The sequence below is a fragment of the Nannobrachium achirus genome, assembly GCF_963921795.1.
Source record: "Nannobrachium achirus genome assembly, chromosome: 20".
NCBI lineage: Eukaryota > Metazoa > Chordata > Actinopteri > Myctophiformes > Myctophidae > Nannobrachium > Nannobrachium achirus.
Window position 1 is genome coordinate 28,284,050 of NC_137827.1, and position 25,775 is coordinate 28,309,824.

Sequence of the window (25,775 nt, forward strand, 5' to 3'; positions counted from 1 at the left end):
GCCTGGTTGGAAAGCTGCCACCTTACATCTCTTCCATGCTATGTGAGAAACCTAGTTACATTCAAACTCGCTCCAGTGATTGGCTGGTCCTTAAGGTCCCCTTTGTTAATTCGGAACTGGGAAAAACTGCCTTTAGCGTTAGTGCACCTGATTCTTGGAATCTCTTGCAACAAGATTTTAGGATGAGTACCCTAGCATCTGTAGGTCATTTCAAGAGTTTACTTAATAACCGTGCTTTACAAGTATGTAACTGTTTTAACTGAGTGTTATCAACACTGTTTTTTTTCTTTTCGTATTAATTCTGTAACTGTTTTAACTAATAGTTGTTAACACTGTTTCTCTATCTGTATCAATTCTGTTTGTAATCTCGGCATCATTGTAAATGAGGATCTCCCTCAATTGATCTTTTCGAGAAATTAAATAAAGGTTGAATGAATGAACATTCGCTGCTAAGCTGCCTCCTCCTCCACCCCAGCCTCCACCTTTGCACGATCAGTCTGGCTAAGCTCAAATACTTGTGATTTTGACAAACTAAGTTACATGTCAATGTATTGCTATTGTTCTGCTATTGTATCCTTATGGGGGGTATTGCTTAGCGTTCCCTGATTTTGCTTAGCATGCTCAAAAAGCATGCACAAAATTCAGGGAACATCTTCAAACGCGGAGCCCTTTAACGCCAAGATTATCTGTATTCCATTTATGCAATAAATGCTTAAATCTACTTTGACGTGAGTGTTCCTGACTAAACAAACATTGTATTTCATGTATGTTGAAGTGTTTTCTTTTTTTGTTATGTTTTGTATCCTGGAATAAAACAGGCCCCATCAGAACCCCTGTTGGCTCAACCAGTCTGCTTCTGAACCTGCATGTGCCACATGATCCCCACAGCGCCCCATCGTACTTCGTACTAAGGCAGAAATTCGAGCAAGTGGTTCTTTGAATAACTCCGGTGGAAGGGAAGCACTGTGCTTGGTAAGCAGGTCACAGGCCAAGCCCTGCCAACTGTATGGATCTTTTCCCAGTGCAGATGCCTCTCTCTCTAGGAGAGGGCAGCGGCGAGCAGGGGGGGGGGGGGGGGGGGCTGCCAGGTTAGAGGTTGGCGTTGGGTTAATCGATGTTCGCCCGAGGCAGGGAGACAAGAGGGCGGACAGGCAGACAGGCAGACAGACAGACAGACACACGCGGTAACTACCAGGCAGACATAAACTATTCCTGGTGGGGTTCTCTGGCCAACCGCTGAGCCCGTGCCGTGCCACAGAAGCCCTGTGCTTCAAAATGGTTTAAGGGATTGATTTGACAGCTAATTTACGGAGGAGATTTGCATAAGGTCCTGCGCTAATAAGGCAGGCTTTTGTTTCCGCTCCCTTTGTCTTACCCCTGCTATCTTTTTTCCGCTCTCTCTCTCCCCTTATTTTAGGCCACACACAAAAAAAAAATAGCAACAGATAATGTAAGCGAATTAAAGGGACAAGAGATTCAAATTGGATATTGATTAAGAGACTAAAGCCTTGTGTTAGCCCTCTGTTAAAGCCTGTGTTTAAGTGATTGATTCACAATGTCCTCACATCCCACTGACTGCGCTGGTGAATGGTGTTCCGGGGGCTCGGCTGAAGCCTTTTAAGTCCTCAATGGCCGGGCGCGTCGCATGGGTTTCGAGCTGCGTCACGCCGCGCTAAGCGCTTTGACAGGGCAACACAAAGAACCCTGCCTATCTGCCGGCCATCTCCTCGGCACCTAGTGTCACCCAGGTGGAAAGCAAGGACACGGTCCCCTTCTCAACCGCATACAGGGGCGTCACAGAGGGGGGGGGGAGTGGGACTGAGTTACTAGGGCCCAAAGTGGAGGGGCCCTAGTAACTTAAGCTATTGAAAAATAGCAGATATACAAGCTCACAGCGCGGCACCGAGTGCCAAGCTGTGAGCTCGTAGATCTGCTATTTTTTGAAAAGTCGTGAAAATGTGTGCATATCTTTGAATATATGTATTTTTTAAGCGAACATTTGTAACTCAAACTTTGCTTCTGGGGATCCCTGGAACTAAATATTTTGAGATGGGGGTCCGTGGCCAAATACATATCATCTTGGGGGTTCTTGACATGAAAAAGTTTGAGCACCACTGACATAGAAATTTTCACGATTTTTCAAAAATAGCAGATCTACAAGCTTGCAGCGCGGCACTCGGTGCCGCGCTGTGAGCTTGTATATCTGCTATTTTTCAATAGTTAACATTCATGGGAGGCCCGCAGTGAATCCTTGCACCCAGGGCCCAGAATTTGGTGCGACGCCCCTGGCATACAGCAACACAATGCAGCCCTGGAACAACACACAGCAGCACTATGCGACACTGAACAGCGCGCAGCGACACAATGCGACCTTGACTAATTGACAGCAAAAAGGAAGGAAAGAATGTAGCGTCTCTGTCAAAGAGGATGTATAAAGTAGAAGAAACGAGAGGGCGAAAGAATAGCCGTTACGTGATGAAAACATTTAGTTGACATCGGAGCTTCTGTACTCACTGTTCATGTTCTTGAAGATGTTGAGGATGGGGAGCATCTGTCTGTAGTAAGGCACCAGGGCTTGTCCCACCATGTCTCCAGACACGACCAGGTGCTGCAGGATCTTCAGCGTGGTGCAGATCACCTGCCGGTTCCTCGTGTTCAAGGCATCTGGAGGTCAGACGGTCACACATCATGAGGATGAGCGTGGGAACCACAAGTAGGGTTTGTGATATGGCTTCAAATAATTTGCCTCGATAAAGAATTATGAATGATAATTTAAAAAATATGTATTTAGTGAAATTAGCTACAAGCTAGCGACCTGTTGATATAAGGGTGAGCTTGTTAATTACCTAATTAGACTAATCGATTTAGTCAGTCAAAGAAAATCTATTTATTTTGTTAATATAAAAATATATATATACGGAGAACACCTGTATCCTGTTTATTTTATTTGTAACCCATTTTTTCACCCAGTGCCAATTGCCTAAACTGTAATCCTGGGCTCTGCTCTCCCTCTGCCGCGGCTGGGGAGACAACAGACTGACCTCATGCTTCCTTCTATGCATGAGTAGTCCAAGTTGCTTCTTATCACCTGACAGGGGGGATTTCCCCGGTTTGGACATTTTTCTCACGGAAGCACAGGTTACCTGCCCAGCCCTAACCACTGCAAATTAACATCTGGGAAACATTGGTATAGGTGTTTGGTTGTAGCCTATTGGCATACACACACAACCATGTTTTTTTTTTTTTTTTATATATACTATTTTTATTTGAGTTTTGGGCATACCAAGGAATAATTTCACAGTTATAAACAACAGAATATAAAAAAGGCAGCGATATGGTACAATGAGTAATATAAGTAGTAATATTAAATAATAATATAAGTACAAATATAACATGAAAGAAAAACAGAAACAAACAAACAGTGACAAACAACATAGCAAACGACAAAACAAAAAACAGAACAGTAAATAAGACACTCTTGCTCTCAGTCCTCCAGCACGGATCGTGCCCTTTCTGTTATTCCCTCTGTTTCTTTAATCGATAGTGGTCTTAGGCGTGTTATACACGCCACGGATGTATTTCACTTATAAAATGAAACAAAGGGATATGGAACAACCATGTTTTTTAAAGAAAGAATTACTTTCCAGTGGGGTATTTAGTGATATTGATACATAATGTTCAGATGCAGTTCATCAAAGCTGAGGCATAGTGTAACTGTGTAGATGAATGCAACAGTGCACATGCAGTAAAGACATTCTGTGTACATAAGCACAGATACACATGAGTCATAATCCATTTATTCTTTCCTCTGGTGAAAGCATTTTCTTTCATAGCCTACCATAGCTGGAGCTGGTCTTTGATTTATACTTGGCTGCAATCAGCGATTTCAACACAACGTTGTCGGGGAAAAAAACATGTATCTCAATATTTAATCTTTTTTCCCCCCCTGTATTTTATGCTTTATCATAATGACATGTATCACTCAAATTAGCAAAATAGACAGTAAACACGATATGTTGTCAGTTTGTATTCGTTTTTTCATTCATTTTTTAAATGTTGAACATTTCTGAGCATTTGTCTACGCGTTTGCCTTTAATGATGCCCAAAATATGGATGCAAGGTATTTCAGAGGGTTTTATAAATAGTTACACAATGAAAAGTATTAACGTGTGACTTGTGACTAAATAATAACAACATCCATCCATTGGAACACAGGTTACTCTTCCATTTCCTGTAAGTAACGGTTTTGGACATACAAGGTTTCTGCCCAATAGCGACAAAAGGCACTGGGGAAGCAGCAGTATAAGTGAGAGCCAATCACCGAGCAATTTGGCCCACAGCTGCACTTAAGTCCCTTCTCCCACTGATAGAGAGAACAAAGGAGTAGGATGTTGGAGAAAGAGGGGAAGAGGGAGAGAGAGACGGATGCAGAGATACATGTAGTGAGATATATTCTATACTAAAATGGGGGGCCATGTCACTATGACTCAGACATAACCATAAACAAACCCGATAGGCCCATATGTATATAGCCATAAACAAACCCAAAATGTATCAGGGATCTCCATATATGGGCATAAAAGGGACAAGGACTGACAGATGCAGAGATCTCCAAAATACAGTATGGGCGTAAAAGGGACACGGGTAAACAAAGAGATACATATATCTCCATATATGGGCACAAAAGGGACACAGACAGACGGGTACTCTGTGGCAGTGCAATGTGCTGTAGATGTGAGGCCTGCATAGCGGCCCGAACCTCTAGTAACTCCATATTTGGCCAAGGTTTCAGCCCAATCCGACCGCCATTGACTTCCATTGTAAAATTAGAGTTAAATATTTCACAAAATGTAGAACGTCTATGAAAACAAATGTGGGAAGTTATTTCCTTGGCCTTACAGTGTGCACAATAAATCTGGTGCTAATTAGTCAGGGGTTTGTGAGATTATTCCCGGGGAGTCGAGCACACACTGAGAGACTGACTGACTCAAATACTCATTTTGAGACTGCTCGCCTCGTACAGAGCTGCAACGTGAAACAAACACGTTGTCGGCGAGTCCAGGAGGTTAGCTAATATATGACAATTATTTTCGTGCGGACGCCTATATTGACCACAGGCTTTTATAAAAGGCCTTCATCTCTCCATGGAAGCTTACATAGTTGAACAATATATAATCCACAAAGTAACGACAGCGGAGTTGCATTACAAGCTCATACACTGCAGCCGAGAAGAAGAAGACAAAAGAAAGCGTCAAAACAAAGAAAAGAACAGCTACGACTGAGAGGAGACACAGAGAGCCTGTGGCTGACACTGAGGAAGCAAATGAATTATGATAGCAGGCAACAAGGAGAGAGAGGGAGAGAGATGTAAGAGAGAAAGGAAGAGGTGAGAGAGAGAGAGATGTAAGAGATATAGTAAGACAGAGAGAGAGAGAGAGAGAAAGAGAGAGAGAGAGAGAGAGAGAGAGAGATAGAGAGAGAGAGAGAGCAATGGAGCAACAACTCCAAAGTATTTGTGTATGACAGCACTCAGGGAGAAGTGTGGAGTGTGCATCACCCAGGGCCTGTGTTAAAGCAGCTCAAATGAAAATGCAAGCATGTCACATTCATGAGGGCACACACACACACACACACACACACACACACGCACGCGCACACACACACACGCACGCACGCACGCACGCACACACACACACACACACACACACACACACACACACGCACACACACACACACACACACACACACACACACACGCACACGCACGCACACACACATTCATACCACGGAGGCTGGGCAAACAGGGTGACGACGAGAGACAGAGGAAAAACACTCTGCTCTGGGGGAGGTGGTGTGTGCGTGCGTACGTACACACATAACATCAAACGCAGTAAGGTAAAATGTCACCTTCAGTCTCAGGCACAAGCTGCATGGAACATGGCAGCACGTACGGGTACCCTATGTAGAAAGTCACCCATGCTGTTAGAGGCTGACAGGTTTACATGAATACATATATATACATACAGTATGTGTGTGTGTATAATATACATATATACCGGTATACAGTATGTGTGCGTGCGTGCATGCGTGCATGCGTGCGTGCGTGCGTGTGTGCGTGTGTGTGCGTGCGTGCGTGCGTATTACCGTGATTATTGGCACGACAGTGATGCGTTCAGGAACGAGGCGGAGCAGAGTTCACTGAAGTGCCTATAATCACGGTAAAGCCACCCTCGAGTTACCACGTAAAAATGTATTCATATTGTGGGGCATTTCGATCTCAAAATAACAAGAGCGTTATCTCTGTAAATACAATAGAATACACAGACATAGACAGTCCCTGATTACTCAGCCAATCCGTGCTATAGACAACCTTTCCAAACTGAACACAAAAAAAAGCTTAACTAAAGAAAAGTTAGCTACTACGTCTGAAAACTTCTCAAGTAACCTGCAACATGTACTGTAGCTTGTCCTATAGCCACTTAGCCTGCTCTGCTCTGCCCAAGACTCTGCCAGCTGATTTTCATATTTTGATAGTCCTAGTTAAATTTTAGAGCGGCTAGCCTAAGCGTGCTGTCATGCTTGTTTAAGCACGGGTAGAGAGCCTATTTCAACCAATCAGATGGCTTGGTCGGAGCTACCTGTTGTATAATGTACAGTATGAGGGTTCAGTAGTGTAAAAGCCATAAGCACTTGTCAGAAGAGACGTGGAAAAGGTTGTATGGTCAGATGAGTCATCCATCTGATCACCATATTCTCTGCCATGCACGAGAACAGTACGGGTCTGAATGCAGGGTCACTGAATGGTTTGATGAGTAGGATAATTATATGAATCATATGCTATGTCCTTTGCAGTCACCAGATCTCAATTCTCTGCGAATTAGATGGTTTTCCGTACCACCATCAGCAAAGCGCCGAATGACAGAATGTCTTTTGTGGTGGTTTACACCTTACTAAGACACTTTGTTGCTTTTTGAGCTGTGCTAACCGCTCCTACATCTTGCTTTGTCTGTACAGTATATCCGTCCGTCCGTCCGTCCGTCCGTCCGTCCGTATGTCTGTCCCGTATGTCCGTCTCGTGTATGTCCGTCTCGTATGTCTGTCTCGAGTGTGTGTGTGTGTGTGTGTGTGTGTCTGTCTGTGTGTCTGTGTGAGTGTGTGTGTATGCGTGCGCACACACACGCATGCACGTGTGCATGTCGTGTGCAAATGTTATAGCCGCTTTAGCCGTTCTGGATGAGCACCCACATTGTGTGTGACACCATCTCCCCATCTCTGCCCCGGGTGTCTGCCCAGAGCGGAAAGCACAGATATATCTGCCATCATCCCGATAAGGTGGAATGTGGAATGACAGGAATTTCAAACCTACATAACAAACAATGAAATTCTAATTACAGACCAGCGCAAACAATTTTCCCCTGCTGTGACATTTGGACCGCGGGACTGTTCAATTATTCATCGGCACTCTCGCCTCAACTCAAAAGGAGAAGAGATGGAAGGGGGCGGGGAGGCGGCTGAGAGTTGGATGTATTAACGTCAGTACAAAACCCCCGCATCGGGATGAATAAAGTAATCATCTATTCACGCCGAGGCCTGCTCCATATTCAGCGTGAAAGTAAAACAACGGTGACCTTGTATTCTGCTCTACTGTGAAATGTCACAGGTAGGGGCGTCACATCGGAGAGTTTAGCTGTGAATTGCTCTCATTCCACGTATAAATACTCTTTCCAGATCAGAAGGAGCTGTTCTTCCCGCCGCCGAGGAGCGTAACTGAGGATCGTCTCGTAATGAAACTCTCATTTTGGTTTGAGGCTGAACAAACGTTATGCCAATCTACCGAGGCTCAGTGGGAGCATGGCTCAGAATCCTCCGTCCTATTTAAGGAAGCAAGCAAATCCAGACCATCTTTATGTCTTTGTCCCACAAAGTCACAACATCAGTCCTGTTCGACTGATCCTAATTTGATCAGGAAGAGTTGAAGCTTTAGAACAGGGGTCTTCAACAGGGGGTCCCGGAAACCCTAGGGGGTCCCCAGAGTTACTACAGGGGGTCCTCCAAATCTTTGTGTGATAGAAACTTTTTTCCTGAGAACTATAGCCAAAAATAGCAGATCTACAAGCTCACAAGGCCTCGTAGTGAGCTTGTAGATCGGCTATTTTAGGCAAAGGGGTTTAGTGTAGAGGGGGAAAAGAGCAGACTAAGTACAGAGTGAAAGGTCAAGTTTATTAAGTATTGACGTTTCAAGTGGTTACATATCTGAAAACACAAAATAACATGAAACCAAAATACACTGACGATTGTGCTGTCAAACGATTAAACTATATGGAATCTATGAAAAAAAGTTGTGGGGGTCCCTGCTTCATCTCTCTCTCAACTAAGGGGTCCTTGGCCTGAAAATGTTGAAGACCCCTGCTTTAGAATAATGTCCTATTAGGGTCTATACGCTGTATGCTATTGCCTTACTAACTTTAAATAATGATTTGTTAGCCACATCTACAAGATTCAAGAGTTAATTTGTTACATCTCATATGCAGACCACACAAGAGTCACATTTTTGGTTTCAGCTCCTCAACATTGTAGTAACAAGAACATAAAAAAAAAAGCATATATTCAATTGTGTTTAGACAGGTGTCCTGGCTGTCTGAGAAGATGTTGTTGCCTTTTGATGTTAGAATAGTTTGATTCGATAAATTGGCTGCAGAGGATTTACTTGTACATGCGGTTGTCAACTATTAACAAATACTCATTAGTACAGTAAATAGTTTATTGTTTATTGTAAATAGCTTATTGTGAATGAGCAATAAACTATTTATATGGGAGTTATTTTAAAGTGTTACCCGAGTTCCAATCCCAAATAATTTGTGTTGATTGCTTCGTTTTTAAGCTTCATTTCAAAGAAATGCAACTCCAAATCCAGTCAATGATGACAAGGTCAACAACGGTAATTGGTGATGTGACGATGATTTAAATAATGTGATTCACTTTTTTTTTTTTTTTATCAAAATGAAATGTTTTGCAATGTTGAAACTGGGTCATTTCAATCAGATCAATCAATCACTGGTTTCTAATGTAAATCATAATGTACCTGAAAAGAATCACCTATCCGACTGTACCACATGATGTTTTTTGGCTAATAAAGTATTCAATCAATGAATCAAACATCATTTTGGTTCATTACTCATAATATTATGAGTAACGCTACACTCATAATACACCAAGTGTTGGTGCCTATTATGTTGGCACAGCAAAAAAAGGACATGCAACGTGAGTTGGTTTGGTCTCACAGCGGCCCTGGGAGTGCCTGTGAACTGAAGTGAGGCAGAGTCGTCTTCATTGTGTATTCTCATCGGGTGACTGGGAGTCATCATCTAAATGCACCGGGGCCTGACGTGACTCAGTCGCTCAGCCAGATAAGAGCCTCCCAGCCACATTGAAGATGTATTAACGTCAGAGGAGGGAAAAAAAGATATATATATATATAAATATACTATATCTTCCTATTTTAGATTGCAGACGTCTTTTTACTTTCCTCCTCTTCCCCTCCATCCCTCCTCTTCTCTCCAGCCCCGTGGAAAAGTAATTAATCTGCAACAGAGACACGGACTGGCGGCTCTGCCTTGTGGATGGCAAACGGGCCTGATTTTTAATAAACCAAGAGGCTAATAAGGACCGGGCCATTTAAAATTCCATTATCAGTGCTAGGTGTGTGTTTTCACCTTTTGACTGGCCTCCCAAAGGCAAGAACGGACAAAACTGCTGAGGGCTGAGGAATTAGAAACTAGTATCTGTGTGAGAGAGAGAGAGCGAGCCCGTCACTGTGCATAATGTCAAATTGAGTGTGTGTGTGTCTGTTGTTGGGCATTTGACGAAGGGCATGGAGGACATCAGGCATTTTGAAATATTGCAAAATGTCAGACCAAAATGATGAGGCTGGCATACGTATGTGGTGTAATAGCTACTGTGTTGCAGAGCACCACAAATAAGCTCATCGCATGAGCGTGAGGAGACTGACCATACACGCACACGAACATGCACACACTAAATTGGACGTGATCAATTTGACATTAAAAGTGTATGCAAAACATGTGAATATCGTCACTGTCGGGCAGAAACCTTGTATCTCCAAGTTTCAAATTTGTACATTTTCTCGCAAAGTAAAGCCCTGCTTCACCATACAAGGCCGTTGCACAAAAGTAGTGAAAACAGCAGATCTACAAGGTGCGAGGCGTTGTGTGCTTGTAGATCGGCTGTTTAACTCATTTTTAAAATGATAAATACGAAACAAACGGTTTTGGACACACAAGGTTTCCACCCGACAACGACGATATGAATAAAATACATGCAAAATATGGACAAACACACACAAACACACAGGCGCCGAAGATGGGATGAGGCTAATTCATTGTCATACGGCCGTGTGGGAAATAACGCGTTGCGTAAGGCGGTCCCATCAGAACAACAGCAATTCTCTGCGAGCGACAAGGCTGCGAGCCAAAGAATGAATAGTGATCTTGGTGCCGTGGCCAAGACCTGGACCATGTGTGTGTTCAGAACAGCATGCAGTGTTGTAACAGAGTTTACTGCTGCTGCTGTCCCGTCCAGGGAGCACACGCTGCCAGGGTCAGTCTGTCAGCATGGCTCTGTGTCTCCAACACACCCAGCCTGGTGTTGGCCGTTCCGCCCCTCTGCCCGCACAGACGTCTGACACTCACACACTCACACACACGCCCTCACCCACACGCACGGCCAACTGCCCATGACGTGAACACAATCCCAGCCTCACTGGGCGCCACTTAACGGCTCCTACTTTGAAACTGACACTCCAGTTGGCAGCGGCGCCAACAAAAGACAAGTCTGTGCGCATGTGTGTACAGTACGTGTGTACAGTAGGTGTGTGTGTGTGTGTGTGTGTGTGTGTGTGTGTGTGTGTGTGTGTGTGTGTGTGTGTGTGTGTGTGTGTGCGTGTGTGTACAATTATGTCGATAATTTCAAACCTAGACATATCCTCTGAACCCATGCGCGTGTGTTGTGTAAGGAAGCACCGTCTCCTTCGTGGAGTTTATCTCAAGAGGGAGCTTCAAGCTGTTCACTTCAGTCTAAAATTCTGATGTCTATTTTTGAAGCCACCCTGGGACATGACCTTTCTACCCGCCCTCCTCTGCCAACTGCGTGCGTGCGTGCGTGCGTGCGTGCGTGCGTGCGTGCATGCGTGCGTGCGTGGCCAGCAGGCCATAACACTGTGACACGGTTATATGTAGCAATACTTCACATTCATGGCAGCTTATCAGGACTAGGTTTGGAGCCAGGATCTTCCGGCTAACATGAAGAAAACAAGGACACTTCACCCCCTAGGTTAATGTAATAATAGGAACCGTGTGACTGCAAGGCCATTTTAGGACTCGTCATCACACAACTGCTTGTCACCATGGGTATGTTATATTCCGTTGCAGCGCAAGCGTGTGAAACAGGTGAGCACACGCTTAAGGCGGCAATGTATTTGCGGAAATTATGTTTGGGGGGGGGGGGGTTCATCATGAGAACAAAATTACGTAATTGCAGAGAAAATGAACAAAAACAACGCAAGATTTTCGAATTAGGCAAACATCGGCTCAAATGACACCAATGTGAAGACACCCGTATAGCACTGCACCCAGTGGGCGGGGTCTAAAGTTCAGCAATCAAAGCAGAGCCGCATTAAGAATAAAACAATTTCGTCAGCTTAGAACTTGTTTGGTTCCGGCAAGCCGAAACGAATTCAACTTCGTTTGAAGTACGCCGATAGCATGGATGGGAACTGACAAATGAAAAGGTAAAGCAGTGTGCCACCTATACATTGTTTTACCTTTGAAGCCGGATGCTACCTGTGTCACATTAGTATTTGCTATTTATTTTACATTTTTTGAATAAGAATTTGAAGGTTTTCAGAAACCTTAGTTAGGTTCTAGAAGGCGTTTTTAGAATCGGCCTCAAGTCTAAATGGGTTAAGAACATGAACGCATCTTTGTTACAATTTTGACCACTTTAACCACTATTTTATGCTTTAACTATTAAAAAATAGCAGATATACAAGCTCACTGCGTGGCACCGAGTGCCACGCTGTGAGCTTGTAGATCTGCTATTTAAAAAACAAACAAAAAAAACACACACTTACTCTTGACGGGTATAATGAGCTGGGGGATGACGGGCAGGATCTTGGTGCCTCCATGTTCCAGCATGTCGTGGACCCCCTGGCGGGCCAGGAACTCATAGGGGTGGGCGGTCTCACACAGCCCGTCGAAAAACAGAGGCAGGTAATGGTGGTAGTCCAGCTTCTCGATCTCCACCTGAGAGCACCCCGGTGTGTGCACGCACAGTCGCACACACACACACACACACACACACACACACACACACACACACACACACACACACACACACACACACACACACACACACACACACACACACACACACACACACACACACACACACACACACACACCACATATTATTAGCCGTGATGGCCAAGACAAAATAAATGACATGTTCTCGATATGAACCAGCTATTGCCATTAATACTTTTTCTCCTTCCTTGGCCCTTTCTCTTTGTTTGTCCTTGGGTTTTTTAAGCTTCCGTTAGAGACATTTATGAGTCTACTGTACATGTCACAAAACATGCACGCGCACACGCACGCACACACACGCACACACACAATGTTGTGAGACAGCTGTTAGGTTGATCATGATACTGCGACATGTGGCATCCCGTGTGCTGACACATTAACACCTGTTGTACTCCATTTAGAGGACGGGACACTCCACTCCACTCCACTCCAAAACACATACACACGCGTGCACACGTGCACACGCGCATAGGGATGGGACGATATGCAATATTATCGTTTATCGTGATAAAAAACACTCACGATAATTGTATTGTGGACTTTTAATTTATCGTGATATCGTCCTCCGTCATGCACTGGGATCAATTCACCTTTTATTTGCTGCATATCTGGTACCATTTAAACCCTCTATTTATTGGTAAAAGGTACTTATAATATACATACTTGATACAGTCTCTTTTTCACTCTTTATAAAATGTCTTTGCCAAAAAATAGCCGATCTACAAGCTCACAACGCGTCGCAACGCGGCACGTTGTGAGCTTGTAAATCGGCTATTTAGGCAAATGTTCCGCCCCAGGATAATGGATCTTGATTATCGTGATAATATCGTAAATGGCGATTTATTTTGTCACAATAATCGTGATATGAAACTTTCATATCGTCCCATCCCTACACGCGCACACACGCACACACACACACGCACGCACACAGACACTCCCACATTAAGACATTCATCTAGCCTTACAGACCATGCTTTGATGCTGTGTTGTGTTACGAGAGGGGGAACCCTGTAGGCGAATGCAACAGAAAAGTCAGTGTGTGTTATAATTTGTGCACATAACATGTACGAGAAAGCATGTCCATCTCACTGACTATTTACTGTACTTCTATGGACATGATGCTTACTGTGTGTGTGTGTGTGTGTGTGTGTGTGTGTGTGTGTGTGTGTGTGTGTGTGTGTGTGTGTGTGCGTGCGTGCGTGCGTGCGTGCGTGCGTGCGTGCGTGCGTGCGTGCGTGCGTGCGTGCGTGCGTGTGTGTGCGCGCGCGCATGTCTACACTGTATATTTAATAGCAGAAGTGGTTATGATCTGCTGCAGCCCTGTGTCCCTGTTGTTAGGTTTAGGGGGGCATGAAGGCGGGGGTCCTGTTTCATGTAATGGAAGCTGGTTCCCATTGGGATCATAAGCAAACAGCCCCCCAGCAGCAGACGTCCTGCAAGACAGCTGAGACACCCCTTTGTTCACACACAGTGTCCACCAAAATACATAAATCATTTATTGCGACCGTAGGTCGCATTTACTATCAAACCCTGCACAAAGTGTAAGTCCGTCAGTCAGTCAGTCAGTCAGTCAGTCTGTCTGTCTGTCACACCTCACACGTCACACTCTTGCCCTGCTCATATCTCCGCAACCGTTGCCCCGATCCATGCCAAATTTTGCACACACACTCCTTACCTGCCAAACTACAACCTCCAAGCACCCCCGGAGCTCCAGGGACCCCCAGGTCCCTGGGGGACCCCCAGATGTAAAAAATGACCAAATGTGCTAAACTGACCAAATGACCACCCCAACGGGGCTGCTCACGGGGAAAACACATTTTTGGACACTGCTCCTACAATTTTTGCCCTAAATCACGCAAATCGGTACACAGTATGTCTACACTCATCCCATCAACATGAATCTCTCCCATATAGCGCCACCTCCAGGCCGACTTTTCAAAACACATTTTTGGACACTGCTCCTACAGATTTTGCCCTAAAATCACGAAAATCACTACACAGTATGTCTACACTCATGTCATCAACATGGATCAGGAAGATTTTGGCAAAACACATTTTTGCCCTATTTGTGGAGATAAGTGACCTACGGTCGCTTATCTCCCGATTAGGGAGCCTTACTGGTATATATATATATATATATATATATATATATATATATATATATATATATATCGTCGTTGTCGGGTGGAAACCTTGTATGTCCAAGTTTCAAATTTGTACGTTCTTTCGCAAAGTAAAGCCCTGCTTCATCGTACAAGGCTGTCGCACAAAAGTAGTGGAAACAGCAGATCTACAAGCACACAACGCCTCGCGGTGCGGTGCGAGGTGTTGAGTGCTTGTAGATCGGCTGTTTTCGCTAGTTTAAATCATTTTTAAAATGATAAATGCAAAACGAACGGTTTTGAACATACAAGGTTTTCATCCGACAACGACGATATATAAACGCGCGTGAATATAAAGCGCGCACGCACACACACACACACACACACACACACACACACACACACACACACACACACACACACACACACACACAGTAAATACACACACACATACACATACCGGTACATAAATATATATCGTTGCTGTCAGGCAGAAACCTTGTATCTCCATATTTCAATTTTTTGCGTTTTTTCGTAAATCTATGCCCTATAGTTCATCATAAAAGACTGTCGCACAAAAGTAGAGAGAATAGCAGATCCACAAGCTCACAATGCACCGCGATGCAACGCATTGCATATTGCTATTTCACTTAAAAGGAACGTTTTTTGGACATACAGGGTTTACTTTCCACCCGACAGCAACGATATATAAACACGCACACAGGCACCCTGCCAGGTTATGCCGGTCGTGCTGAAATGTCACCAAGACAGCATCGCTTGGTGCTTTCAAGTCTCCAGCCTGCGGTCAGAACCCAGACTTCAAAGCAAAGCAGAACCCCCACCCTGCCCCTCCGCCTCCTCCTTCCAACCCCTCCTGACACGCGTCTCCTCACGGGTAAACACACCGACACACAGAGAGAAAGACAGATAGAGGGCCGGAGAGAGATGGAGAGAGATGGAGAGAGATGGAGAGAGAGAGAGTGCTCTCACTGTTAGCACAAGAGAGATGCGGCTGATTGCTCTGAGGCAATTTGCTGGCCAACCTTGACCTTGCCCTGCGCTTGGTCAAGATCATCATTGTGAGTCAGACGGGCTGGAGACGAGAACAAAAGCAAACATGAGAGAGCAGCGGAGAAGAGAGGAGCGGAGAGGAGAGGAGAGATGACTCTGTACACTGCTTATTAGCCAGTGGCAGCACACTGGCGTACAGGGACACATCAGGCCGCAAGCTGCATTGTGTGAATTTCTCTTGACCACAGAAACCACTCTAACAATGCAGTCGGTCCCACTGGAAACTATAGGGATGTGACGATACGCGATATTATCATTTATCTTGATCAAAAACACTCACAATAATCGCATCGTGGAGATTTAATTTATCGTGATATCGTCCTCCGTCATGCACTGGGATCAATTCACCTTTTATTTGCGGAGCTGCATATCCGGTACCACTTAAACTCTCTATAATTGGTAAAAGGTACTTATAATATACGTGCTTGATACAATCTTTTTTTCACTCTCTATCAAATGTCTTTGCCAAAAAATAGCCGATCTACAAGCTCACACCGCGTCGCCTAGCGACACGATGTACCACCCCAGGATAATGGATTTTGATTATCGCGATAATATCGTAAATCGTGATTTCTTTGGTCACAATAATCGTGATGTGAAATTTTCATATCGTCCCATCCCTAAAGAACACACAAACTGACATTCACGAAAACTGAAGACATTTGAAGCTAAAAAACTAATGATGCCAGCTGTCTCTGGCACTGTAGGCCTAGATATAGGTTATCAATCCTCAGATCTAGGCCTAGCCGGATGTGAGGATCTCACGTTGGCTGGTTGTTGGGGACGATGCCAAGGGAATAATTACTTTGAGAGTATTAGTCTGTTGTTGTTGTGCGGCTAGCTCTGAACTGTGTGATGCACTTAATCAAAATCACATAAACAAGCACTCGGGGACTGGCTGAAGATTCCAGTTAGCACTGAAAAGAGTGGGGACAATCAACGCACACACACACACTCACACACGCACACACGCACACACGCACACACGCGCACACACACACACACACACACACACACACACACACACACACACACACAGGGGCGTCACAAGGGGGGGGGCAAAGTGGGACTGAGTTACTAGGGCCCAAGGTGGAGGGGCCCTAGTAACTTTAGCTATTGAAAAATAGCAGATCTACAAGCTCACAGCGCGGCTGCAAGCTTGTAGATTTGCTATTTTTTGAAACGTTGTGAAAATGTGCAAATCTTTGAATACATGTTTTTTTTAAGCAAACATTTGTAACTCAAATTTTGCTTCTGGGGTGTCCCTGGAACTAAATATTTTTAGATGGGGGTCCGTGGCCAAATACATATCATCTTGGGGGTCCTTGACATGAAAAAGTTTGAGCACCACTGACATGGAAACATACGTTTCTTGCACACATTTTCACGATTTTTCAAAAATAGCAGATCTACAAGCTCGCAGCGCGGCACTCGGTGCCGTGCTGTGACCTTGTATATCTGCTCTTTTTCAATAGTTAACATTCATGGGGGGCCCGCAGTGAATCCTTGTACCCAGGGCCCAGAATTTGGTGTGACGCCCCTGCACACACACACCCACACACACGCACCTTCACACGAATTCCGAGAGAATCCTAATCAGCGGCCGTGCTGAGCGGTAACTCTTGCATCCGTTATCGATCGTCCGGCCAGGTTTGTTTGTCTTTGGGTGCCTGTGGGAACCCCCCCTGGAGCCCTCGGAGTCAATGAGAGCGGCGCACAGAAAGACTATGAGCCAAGTAGCAGCAATTAGCCCTGGGACACAGACACAGACCTGGACGTCTCTTTTGGTCAGCGTCTCCGGGCGGCAGAGCAATGCTTACAGCAGCAGCGCAGGACAGGTGGCAGAGGAGCAGTGGAGGACAAAGTATATCGTTGTTGTCGGGTGGAAACCTTGTATGTCCAAAAGCGTTCGTTTTGCCTTATCATTTTAAAAATGATTTAAACTATAGTGAAAACAGACAATCTACAAGCACACAACGCCTCGCAGATGTTCTTTACATTTCTACCCCCCCAAAAAATGGGTCAGGACCCATTTGTGGGCCACAGACCAATTTTAAATGTAATAAATGTACAAAGAATTTACCAACATATTTGACAACTTTATACTTAAAAAAGAACATCGATAGTGGAAATAGCCGATCTACAGTACAAGCTCACAACGCGTCGCGATGTGACGCGTTGTGAGCTTGTAGATCTGCTATTTCCACTACTTTTTGAAAGTGTTTGAAACAGTATATTAACATTTCTCAACATGGAAACGATTATGACGATTATGACAAAATAATTGCGATTACCTCAAATAATTGCGATTAGATGATTATGTAATAATTGTGATAGCCCTAACCATTACCTGGTGAATCGTAAGGGCAGTGCCATTGCACACTTCTAGAGTAAATGTACTTATAGCTGCTGTCCAGCACTGCAGAGGAGGAGCCAGTAGCCGTGGCGAGCAGAGGCAGTGCTCATTAGATCATTGTTAGCGGCCCCCTGACGGGCGGCGGGGGCCGAGGGAGAGCAAAACAGCAGGTTGTTTGTTGAAAATGGAATATCTCTGGTGGTGGTGGTGGTGGGTGGCTGTGGGGTTTATGCATGTGTGTGCACAACACACCCTTAGTGTGTGGGAAGAGAGAGAGTGGCTTTACTGTAGTTTGCCAGGCTGCGTGAGTCATAACTGGCCAGGCCAATCAGAGAGACCCCCCCCCCCCCCCCACCATATAGGAGGACGATAAGTCATACTGAGTATGTGTATGTGTGTGTGTGTGTGTGTGTGTGCGCGCGCGTGCAAATGCATGTGTGTGTGTGTGTGTGTGTGTGTGTGTGTGTGTGTGTGTGTGTGTGTGTTTGTGTGTGTTCCAGCTGCTCCAGAGGTAATTGCTGTGGCCATTATGTTTTAATTCAGCCAATAGCAAGACAGCTGCTTATCAGATGGCAGCAGACAAAACCCGCACTATGATTTGACATATTATTATTGCAACTGTGGCTATAAGCCTTACGTTTAGCATGTACTGTAGATCTGGGGCCCTATTTTTATCCATACCTTATCCCTAAACTCTTTTGCCTTTTCAAATAGCTGATCTACAAGCTCACAACGTTTCGATGTGGAGTGGAGGCAATTAAGTATTTTAAAATGTTTTTCAAAATATTTAAAAAAAGGCAAAGAAGTTTAGGGATAATTGGGTAAGGCATGGACTAAAATATAGCTTGTGTTGTCTAAACTCGTTTAGACATGGTTTTAGAGGTGGATCACTTTAACAGTTTAGTTATGATTAGGGCTGTCACGATTATGACATCTTACATGACGATTAATTGTCACTCAAATAATTGCGATTAACGATTTAATTGTGTTTTTGTCATGACAATTACAGTTCTGTTTGGCTTGTAGGCTTTGAAGTTGCACATGGCAGACTATATGACACACTAAATATACAAAGAAATGAAGGACAACTTTACACTGATAGTGGATCGCGACGCATTGTGAGCTTGTAGATCTGCTATTTCCACCTTTTTTTAAATGTTTGAACATATATAAACATTTTTCAACATGTAAACGATTATGACGATTATCCCAAAATAATTGCGATTATGTCAAGTAATTGCGATTTTGCGATTATGTAATTATTGTGACAGCCCTAGTTATGATGCAGTCATTGTCTGCTATATGTGTGTTGTGTGCTGGCAATAGATACAGCCCCCCTGGGTTAGAAGCAGTGTGTGCTTCTGTGTTTAGAGCTATATCTGATGAGCTGCGGGAAGTCACTTTAACCATAAGAGGGGAAGAATCTGGCCTTCGTAAAGGCTCTATTCACACTGTGAGAGCAATTCATTATGCTGTCACCATGGGTGGACTCCTTTTGAGTATTCACCGTAGCTAGCTGTGCAGGAACGCAAGGCACACATACACTGGCATAATAAAGTATACATAGTAACGTTGTCAGGATTATTAAAAGATGTTTACAGAGTCAGAGATGCGTGAGGAAAGCCCTGAATCATGCACAGTGGAATTACGGTCCATTATAACATTAACACCCCGAGGCAGCACTTTTTAACGTGATTATTTTAGGAGCAGTTAGGGGTTCAGTCAGTGTCTTGCTCAAGGACTCTTCCACAAAAAGCCAGGAGGAGCTGGGGATCGAACGTGGGACTCTCCGGTTCCCAGGTGTCCACTGTAGGCTACCTCCTGAACCACTGAGCCACGCTGAATGATGATTAATTAATGATGCTGTGGTGCGCTGCATTAAGGATGAGGCAGTCGACTGGGTTAAGCGTTGTCTAAATCACTGTAGCCCAAACAGTAGGTCGGGAGACTTGGGACCCATTCTTGGGTTGTGGACCCATTTTCATGGGCTGCTAGTAAATTTCCCCTCATTATTAGTTTCCTACATTTAGTTTTTAATTATTATTATATCAAAACATTTCAAATATTTGACATTCTCAGATGTGATGATAAGCAGAGCAAGTGTACACTGTACAGATGATAAACATACATAGTAAGCTGTGTTAATTGTACTCAGAGTTAAATGAACAATGGGGATTTGACTGTGTAGGAGGAGAGGCAGGTGAGGCGGGAGAGCTCACCTGCTGTTGAAGAAATCGTGAAAATCTTTGAAAAAGTCTTTGAATATTTCAAATCCTTCTAATGTTTTTGGAGCTGTGTGGAACACAAGCTCCCTATACGTGGCCGTGTGTGTGGGTCTGTCTGTCTGTCTCCGTGTCTGTCTGTAGCCTGCAGTAACCTTTTCTGACCACACATGTTAAGGGAGGGGCGCTGTTGCACACACACACACACACACACACACACACACACACACACACACACACACACACACACACACACACACACACACACAGCTCCACTTCGAACAGAGGTTCGATTTTTCTTTTTTTTTTGAAAAGCCTATATGTCAGTGGTGCTCAAATCTTTTCATGTGAAGGACCCCCAAAATTATATGCATTTGGCCACAGACCCCCATCTCAAAATATTTCGTTCCAGGGACCCCCCCAGAAGCAACATTTTTGTTACAAATGTTTGCTTAAAAATACATATATTCAAAGATTTGCACACATTTACAAGACTTTTCAAAAATAGCAGATCTACAAGCTCGTGCCGTGCTGCGAGCTTGTAGATCTGCTATTTTTCAATAGCTAAAGTATAAAATAATTAAGACCCCTCCACCTTGGGCCCTAGTAACTCAGTCCCACTTTCCCCCCCTTGTGACGCTCCTGGCTGTGAGTCACTGTCACAATCTATTCTGACAAACGGTCTTCATCTGACACGTATTGTTAGCAACACGTAAAACTGTCGTTTGCAGTGACATAAAATACAACGATGGATGTCACAGTTTCAGGACTGGAGAGATTGATTCGAAATAGCGACAGACAGAATCCTCTTTCTTTCTACCTATGTTTTTTTTTGTAACTAATGACACCTATTCCACAGATACACAAACACAAATACACACCAACACAGAGATGAAAGGAGAATGTGTTTTTGATGTGCGCCGGCAAGTCAGCAGTCCCAAATGGCATGTTCAGGATTAAAGGCAAAGACGGCACTGTTAGCAACAAACACTGGCTGGAGTAATTGAAAGAGCGTGCCCTTAGATACTGTTCCACCTCACTGCCGAGATCCGGCCACTGAAAACGAACGCATTGACAGATGGAAATTGTAGCTTAGCTCACCCGTGGTCAGATCTTTGTTTGTTCTACAGTACAACACACTGGCACGACACCAGAAAAGTGTACGTTAATTTGTTGACCTTGCGGGTATACTGTCACTATATCTATAGGGAATGACCTTTGTGCAATGTGCATTAAATAATCGTGTTCTTTGGACACAAAATCTTCAGAGGAGACTTAAGAAGTCTGATTCATACTTTATACTTTAGTGACATGTTGTGTTCTTGTAGATCTATTTTCTGTGGCTGCGGTGATAGACATGCGAACACGCACACAGTCCTGTGAGCAAGTTTCTATAAACAAAAAGAAGGAGAGGTTGCTGCGCAACACGCAGGAAGTCCAGGAGATGATCAAAGGGAGAGAAGGAGGGAGAAGTGAACAGGGAAGATGGTTGGCGACTGTAGAAAACTGAATAAGGCAGGCAGGGGGAGAGAGAGAGATAGAGAGAGAGAGAGAGAGAGAGAAAGAGAGAGAGAGAGAGCGACAGAAATGAAAGAGGAATGGAAGGATGTGATGTTGGAGCCAGTGGAGAGACTCCATGGAATCTGTTCCACTTTTAAAGGTGAAGCAGCTAAATAAAGCTCAGATTAGGACTGCTCAGTGTGCACATGTGTGTGTGTGTGTGTGTGTGTGTGTGTGTGTGTGTGTGTGTGTGTGTGTGTGTGTGTGTGTGTGTGTGTGTGTGTGTGTGTGCATGTGTGCGTGCATGAGTGTAAAAGAGAGAGGGAGGGACAGACGTGTGTGAGCATGCGTGCACAGCATGCACAGGTGTGTGTGTGTGCATGTGCGTGTCACGCAACATGTAAGTGTATTGTGCACTCCAAGCCGGGACCCCCTGCCACCTAGACGGAACTAGGCCAGAGAGGAGCGGAAAGAGGAGGGGTGGGGAGGGGCAGAACAATGGTGACAGGAGCGGGGGAGAAACACAGACTGAGACATTAATTTTCCTTACCAGGAGATTCCTCTTTTTTCTCAGTGTGTGCGTGCACACCTGCACACTGGCGTGCACCGTGCGCTGCAGGACGCCGAAAATAAACTGTGCGACAGTTCAAATGACCCATAGCGGATCCAGGAGCACCGGCCAGCCGGCAGTGTGTCTTTTCTCCTTTCCTAGTAACCTTGATTTTAGCCCGCGGTAATTACAGCTCAGTGGCAGAGCTTGAAAACAGACAGACAGAGTGTAATCAACGCAGAGAGAGGAGCGTAATCAGCATTTCCCCCCTCCAATCAGCCACCGAAATCACTGTCTCTAATCCGCAGCCAGCCAGCCATTGATGGCTTTGATTGATAGGCTGGTTTGCTATCTGGCTGTGGGGGTCTGCGGGGAGCAGAACAACAAGGCAGCCGCCCGCCAGAGAGACACAGCCTCGGCTTATCAGCTATCGCTACATTTGTTCCTGCTCTCCCCCTTGTCGAGTTAGCCCGGGCCTTTTCCCTCGCAGGCTGCGGCTGCGGCTCCCCTCTCATTTATCATACAGAAGAATTAAATGTGGACACTTCAAAGTACTTCCACACACAAGGGTCCCTGGGGGCGCGTGTTTTCTCCCTGTTTAAAATGGAAGGGCCCCATCCATCACAAGCTGTTTGTGACGGAACCGGGAAGCACACAGTGGGGTTTTTTTGTGTGCGTGATTGTGTGTGTTTACACTATTGTCAGTCACACACAGAAACACACACACATGCACGCACACATGCACATACATGTGACACGTGTGCACATGTGTGTGACTGCACATTAGATGCACAAGATGAGATAAGCGGGGAGAATCATGCCTTTTCAGCACCCAAAATACCATGACCGTAGCATATCTCGCTGCAGCGCTTTTGATAAATCTGGCTTTCTGCCTCTTACTGTAACTGAAAAATACACAGAAATGTTCAAACAAATATGCTCATTTTCAATGAGCGTGTGATGAATGAGCACCATTGATTTTGCGCACGGAGCCAGAACAATAGAGACCAAGACAAATGTTTGGCGCGTTGGAGATAACAAAGCTGCTGCAAACGGGCAGGCTGCGGTGTGACATTCTCTGATGGTCCCAGGGTAAGATAAGTGACTGAGGTCAAGAAGAGAAAGCGATTACTGTTCTCTGTACCTTGTCATTTGTCTAGTTCATTTCCATGTAAACCCCCCCAAAAAATAAGTCAAAACATTGTGTGAACCTGGCTTTTAGCATGGGATTATAATTGTTATCGTTTATCTATTAAAACTTTCACAATAATCATATCGCAGAGATTTAAATGTATTGTGAAATTGTCCGTCATGCTCTGGGCATGGGATGGCTCTGGACTTTATCCTGGGTACACCAAATCTCTTTCGGCAAAAATAGCAGATGTACAAGCTCACAACGTGTAGTGATGCGTTGTGAGCTTGTACAGGTATATGCTAATTTTGGCTTATGTCCCCTCACAATACAGTATGTCGTACAAAAGTGGCATTTTAAGAGTTTTAAGCACAGTTTGATTATCGCGATAATATCGTTAATCACAATCATATTGGCCACAATAATCGTGACATGAAATGTTCCTATCGTCCCATCCCTACCTGGCATTGAAGCCTGTTTGACTCTGAGACCCACACGGGTCCATTTGGTTCCATTTGTACACTCTCAGAGTAAAATTAACATGGACGATTTTACAGTGTATGCTAAGCCAATCATGGCCAACACGGAGCCAACGAAAAGCTCAGAGAGCATCAGGAGCTTTGGCAGTGGTGACGGCGGTGGTGCTAGTAGGGTGCGTGTGTGTCTGTGTGTGTGTGTGTGTGTGTGTGTGTGTGTGTGTGTGTGTGTGTGTGTGTGTGTGTGTGTGTGTGTGTGTGGGGAAGGGGGTGTAAGCTTCCAGGGCACAGCAGCAGAAAGCGTCTGTCAGGGTTTGTGTCCAGCTCCTAATGGGATGTTCTTGTTGTGCCAGCAGATCAAACCTCATCCTGTGTTCTGGACCACAGATCAAAGAGCCACTCTACAGTACCAGACCAGAGAGAAAGATGGGAAGGGAGGGGGGGTTGAAGCAAGGAGGAGGTGAGGGGAGGTAAGGGAAAGTAAGGGGAAGAAGTCATAGCACTCACACACTCAAAGGACCACAATGGAAATTTCTAAGCTTTTTTTTTATGTTGTGTCAAAACTAATTTATTAACAAATAAATGAGGAGAAACACAATCAAAGATACAGAAACAGAAAAACAAGTAAGCCTAACACATTCTGATCCAGCTAGGTCACTTAACATCAAACTGATTGAGGGTGAAAGGAGGAAAAAGAGGAATGAAAGCCATTTAAAAGTGTCAACTCGTCTGTGGTGTAGGGTAGTTAAAGCTGACGATGCGCCAGTTGCCAACATTTGACACATACAAGTCCGCACTGAAGAGACACTTGTTTATTCAGGCTTTTGGACAATAATGTGTTTATTTCTGTTTTGTTAAGCGTCCTTGGCTTTTTGAAAGGCGCCATATCAATTCAAGTTATTATTATTATTAAAGCTCCTATACAGAATGTTCTTAAAGTCTTAAAGACAACGGAAGTAGACTATGGAGATGACTTCTAGTGAAACAATATACAATAAACGTCTGTACTATCCATGCACTATACATGACAAAGTAATGCACTGTCAATAATGCGTCGGATGGTCAAAAACATATTCAAGCCTCTAGCAGCTTGCTAGACACTTATGGCCCGTGACCACTGCTTTTTTCCCGTCCGAAAACGCCATAGCGCTCGCCTAAAAACGCCCAACGTTTAAGGGTTAACATCCAACACTCTCTGTGTTGTATCTGTACAGTGAAGTGAGTGTTGGTCAACAGGGAGCTCAGAGCAAAGGTCGCTGTTGGCGGTGGAGGCAGCCATAAGCAATAGACATGAGTGACAGTCAGCTTGCTGTGCAGGTGAGCAGGGGATCAGGGGACAGAACATAACGCGAGGTACCGCAGCAGGTATCTGCAATAGGACACACATACTGACATACAGTAGTACTCCAGAGCCTCAGCATTGTGTGGATACTGGACAGTATACACGCACAGAAAGCTCTTTCATGCACCTGCAGGTAGAAAGATGTCTTTCCCCTGCGATGATGACGGCGTTGATAGCCATTTTCGCTTCCCGTGGTTCAGCGATTTCACTCGAGGCCTTCGTCAAATGGACTAAATCTAAGGAACAGGGTTGTTGCAGAGAGCTGACTAATGTAGTCTGCACTGCACATAGGTCGCAATGAGTGGGATGAAAGGGAAGCCTTTGAAATGTCAGAAAATGCAGCGCTGTGTATTTTCTCGGCACATCTGAACTGCTGCCAAAAGCCATGTTGGCTAACTATGATCTTTTTGATAATCACATGAATGACCACGCACACAACACAATAGAATCATTTCATAGTGGGCGTATTGATCGAATGCCTCTAAGAGAGCATAACCAAGTCATCCATAGCCAATTGTAATGAGTAAATAAAAATGTAATCTCTTGGGTTTAACTGTGGGTTACTGTATAACAACTGTGCCCTATTACGATGAGCAAAACGTGCTATTTTGAAGTAAAAACACAACTTCTCTGGCACGCACGCA

The 25,775-nt window shown here is 44.6% G+C and overlaps 1 protein-coding gene across 1 annotated transcript in view; it reads right to left on the reverse strand.

Moving 5' to 3' along the window:
* Positions 1-2,485: 2,485 nt before the first annotated feature.
* pacrg (PARK2 co-regulated) overlaps positions 2,486-25,775 on the reverse strand; it is a gene marked incomplete at both ends in the record, with an annotated part of 117,349 nt that continues 94,059 nt past the window's right edge. The window contains 2 exons of the mRNA XM_080750957.1: positions 2,486-2,664; positions 12,149-12,320. Of these exons, the coding sequence (XP_080607083.1) occupies positions 2,486-2,664; positions 12,149-12,320 (351 nt within the window). The remainder of the gene's footprint in view (positions 2,665-12,148; positions 12,321-25,775) is intronic.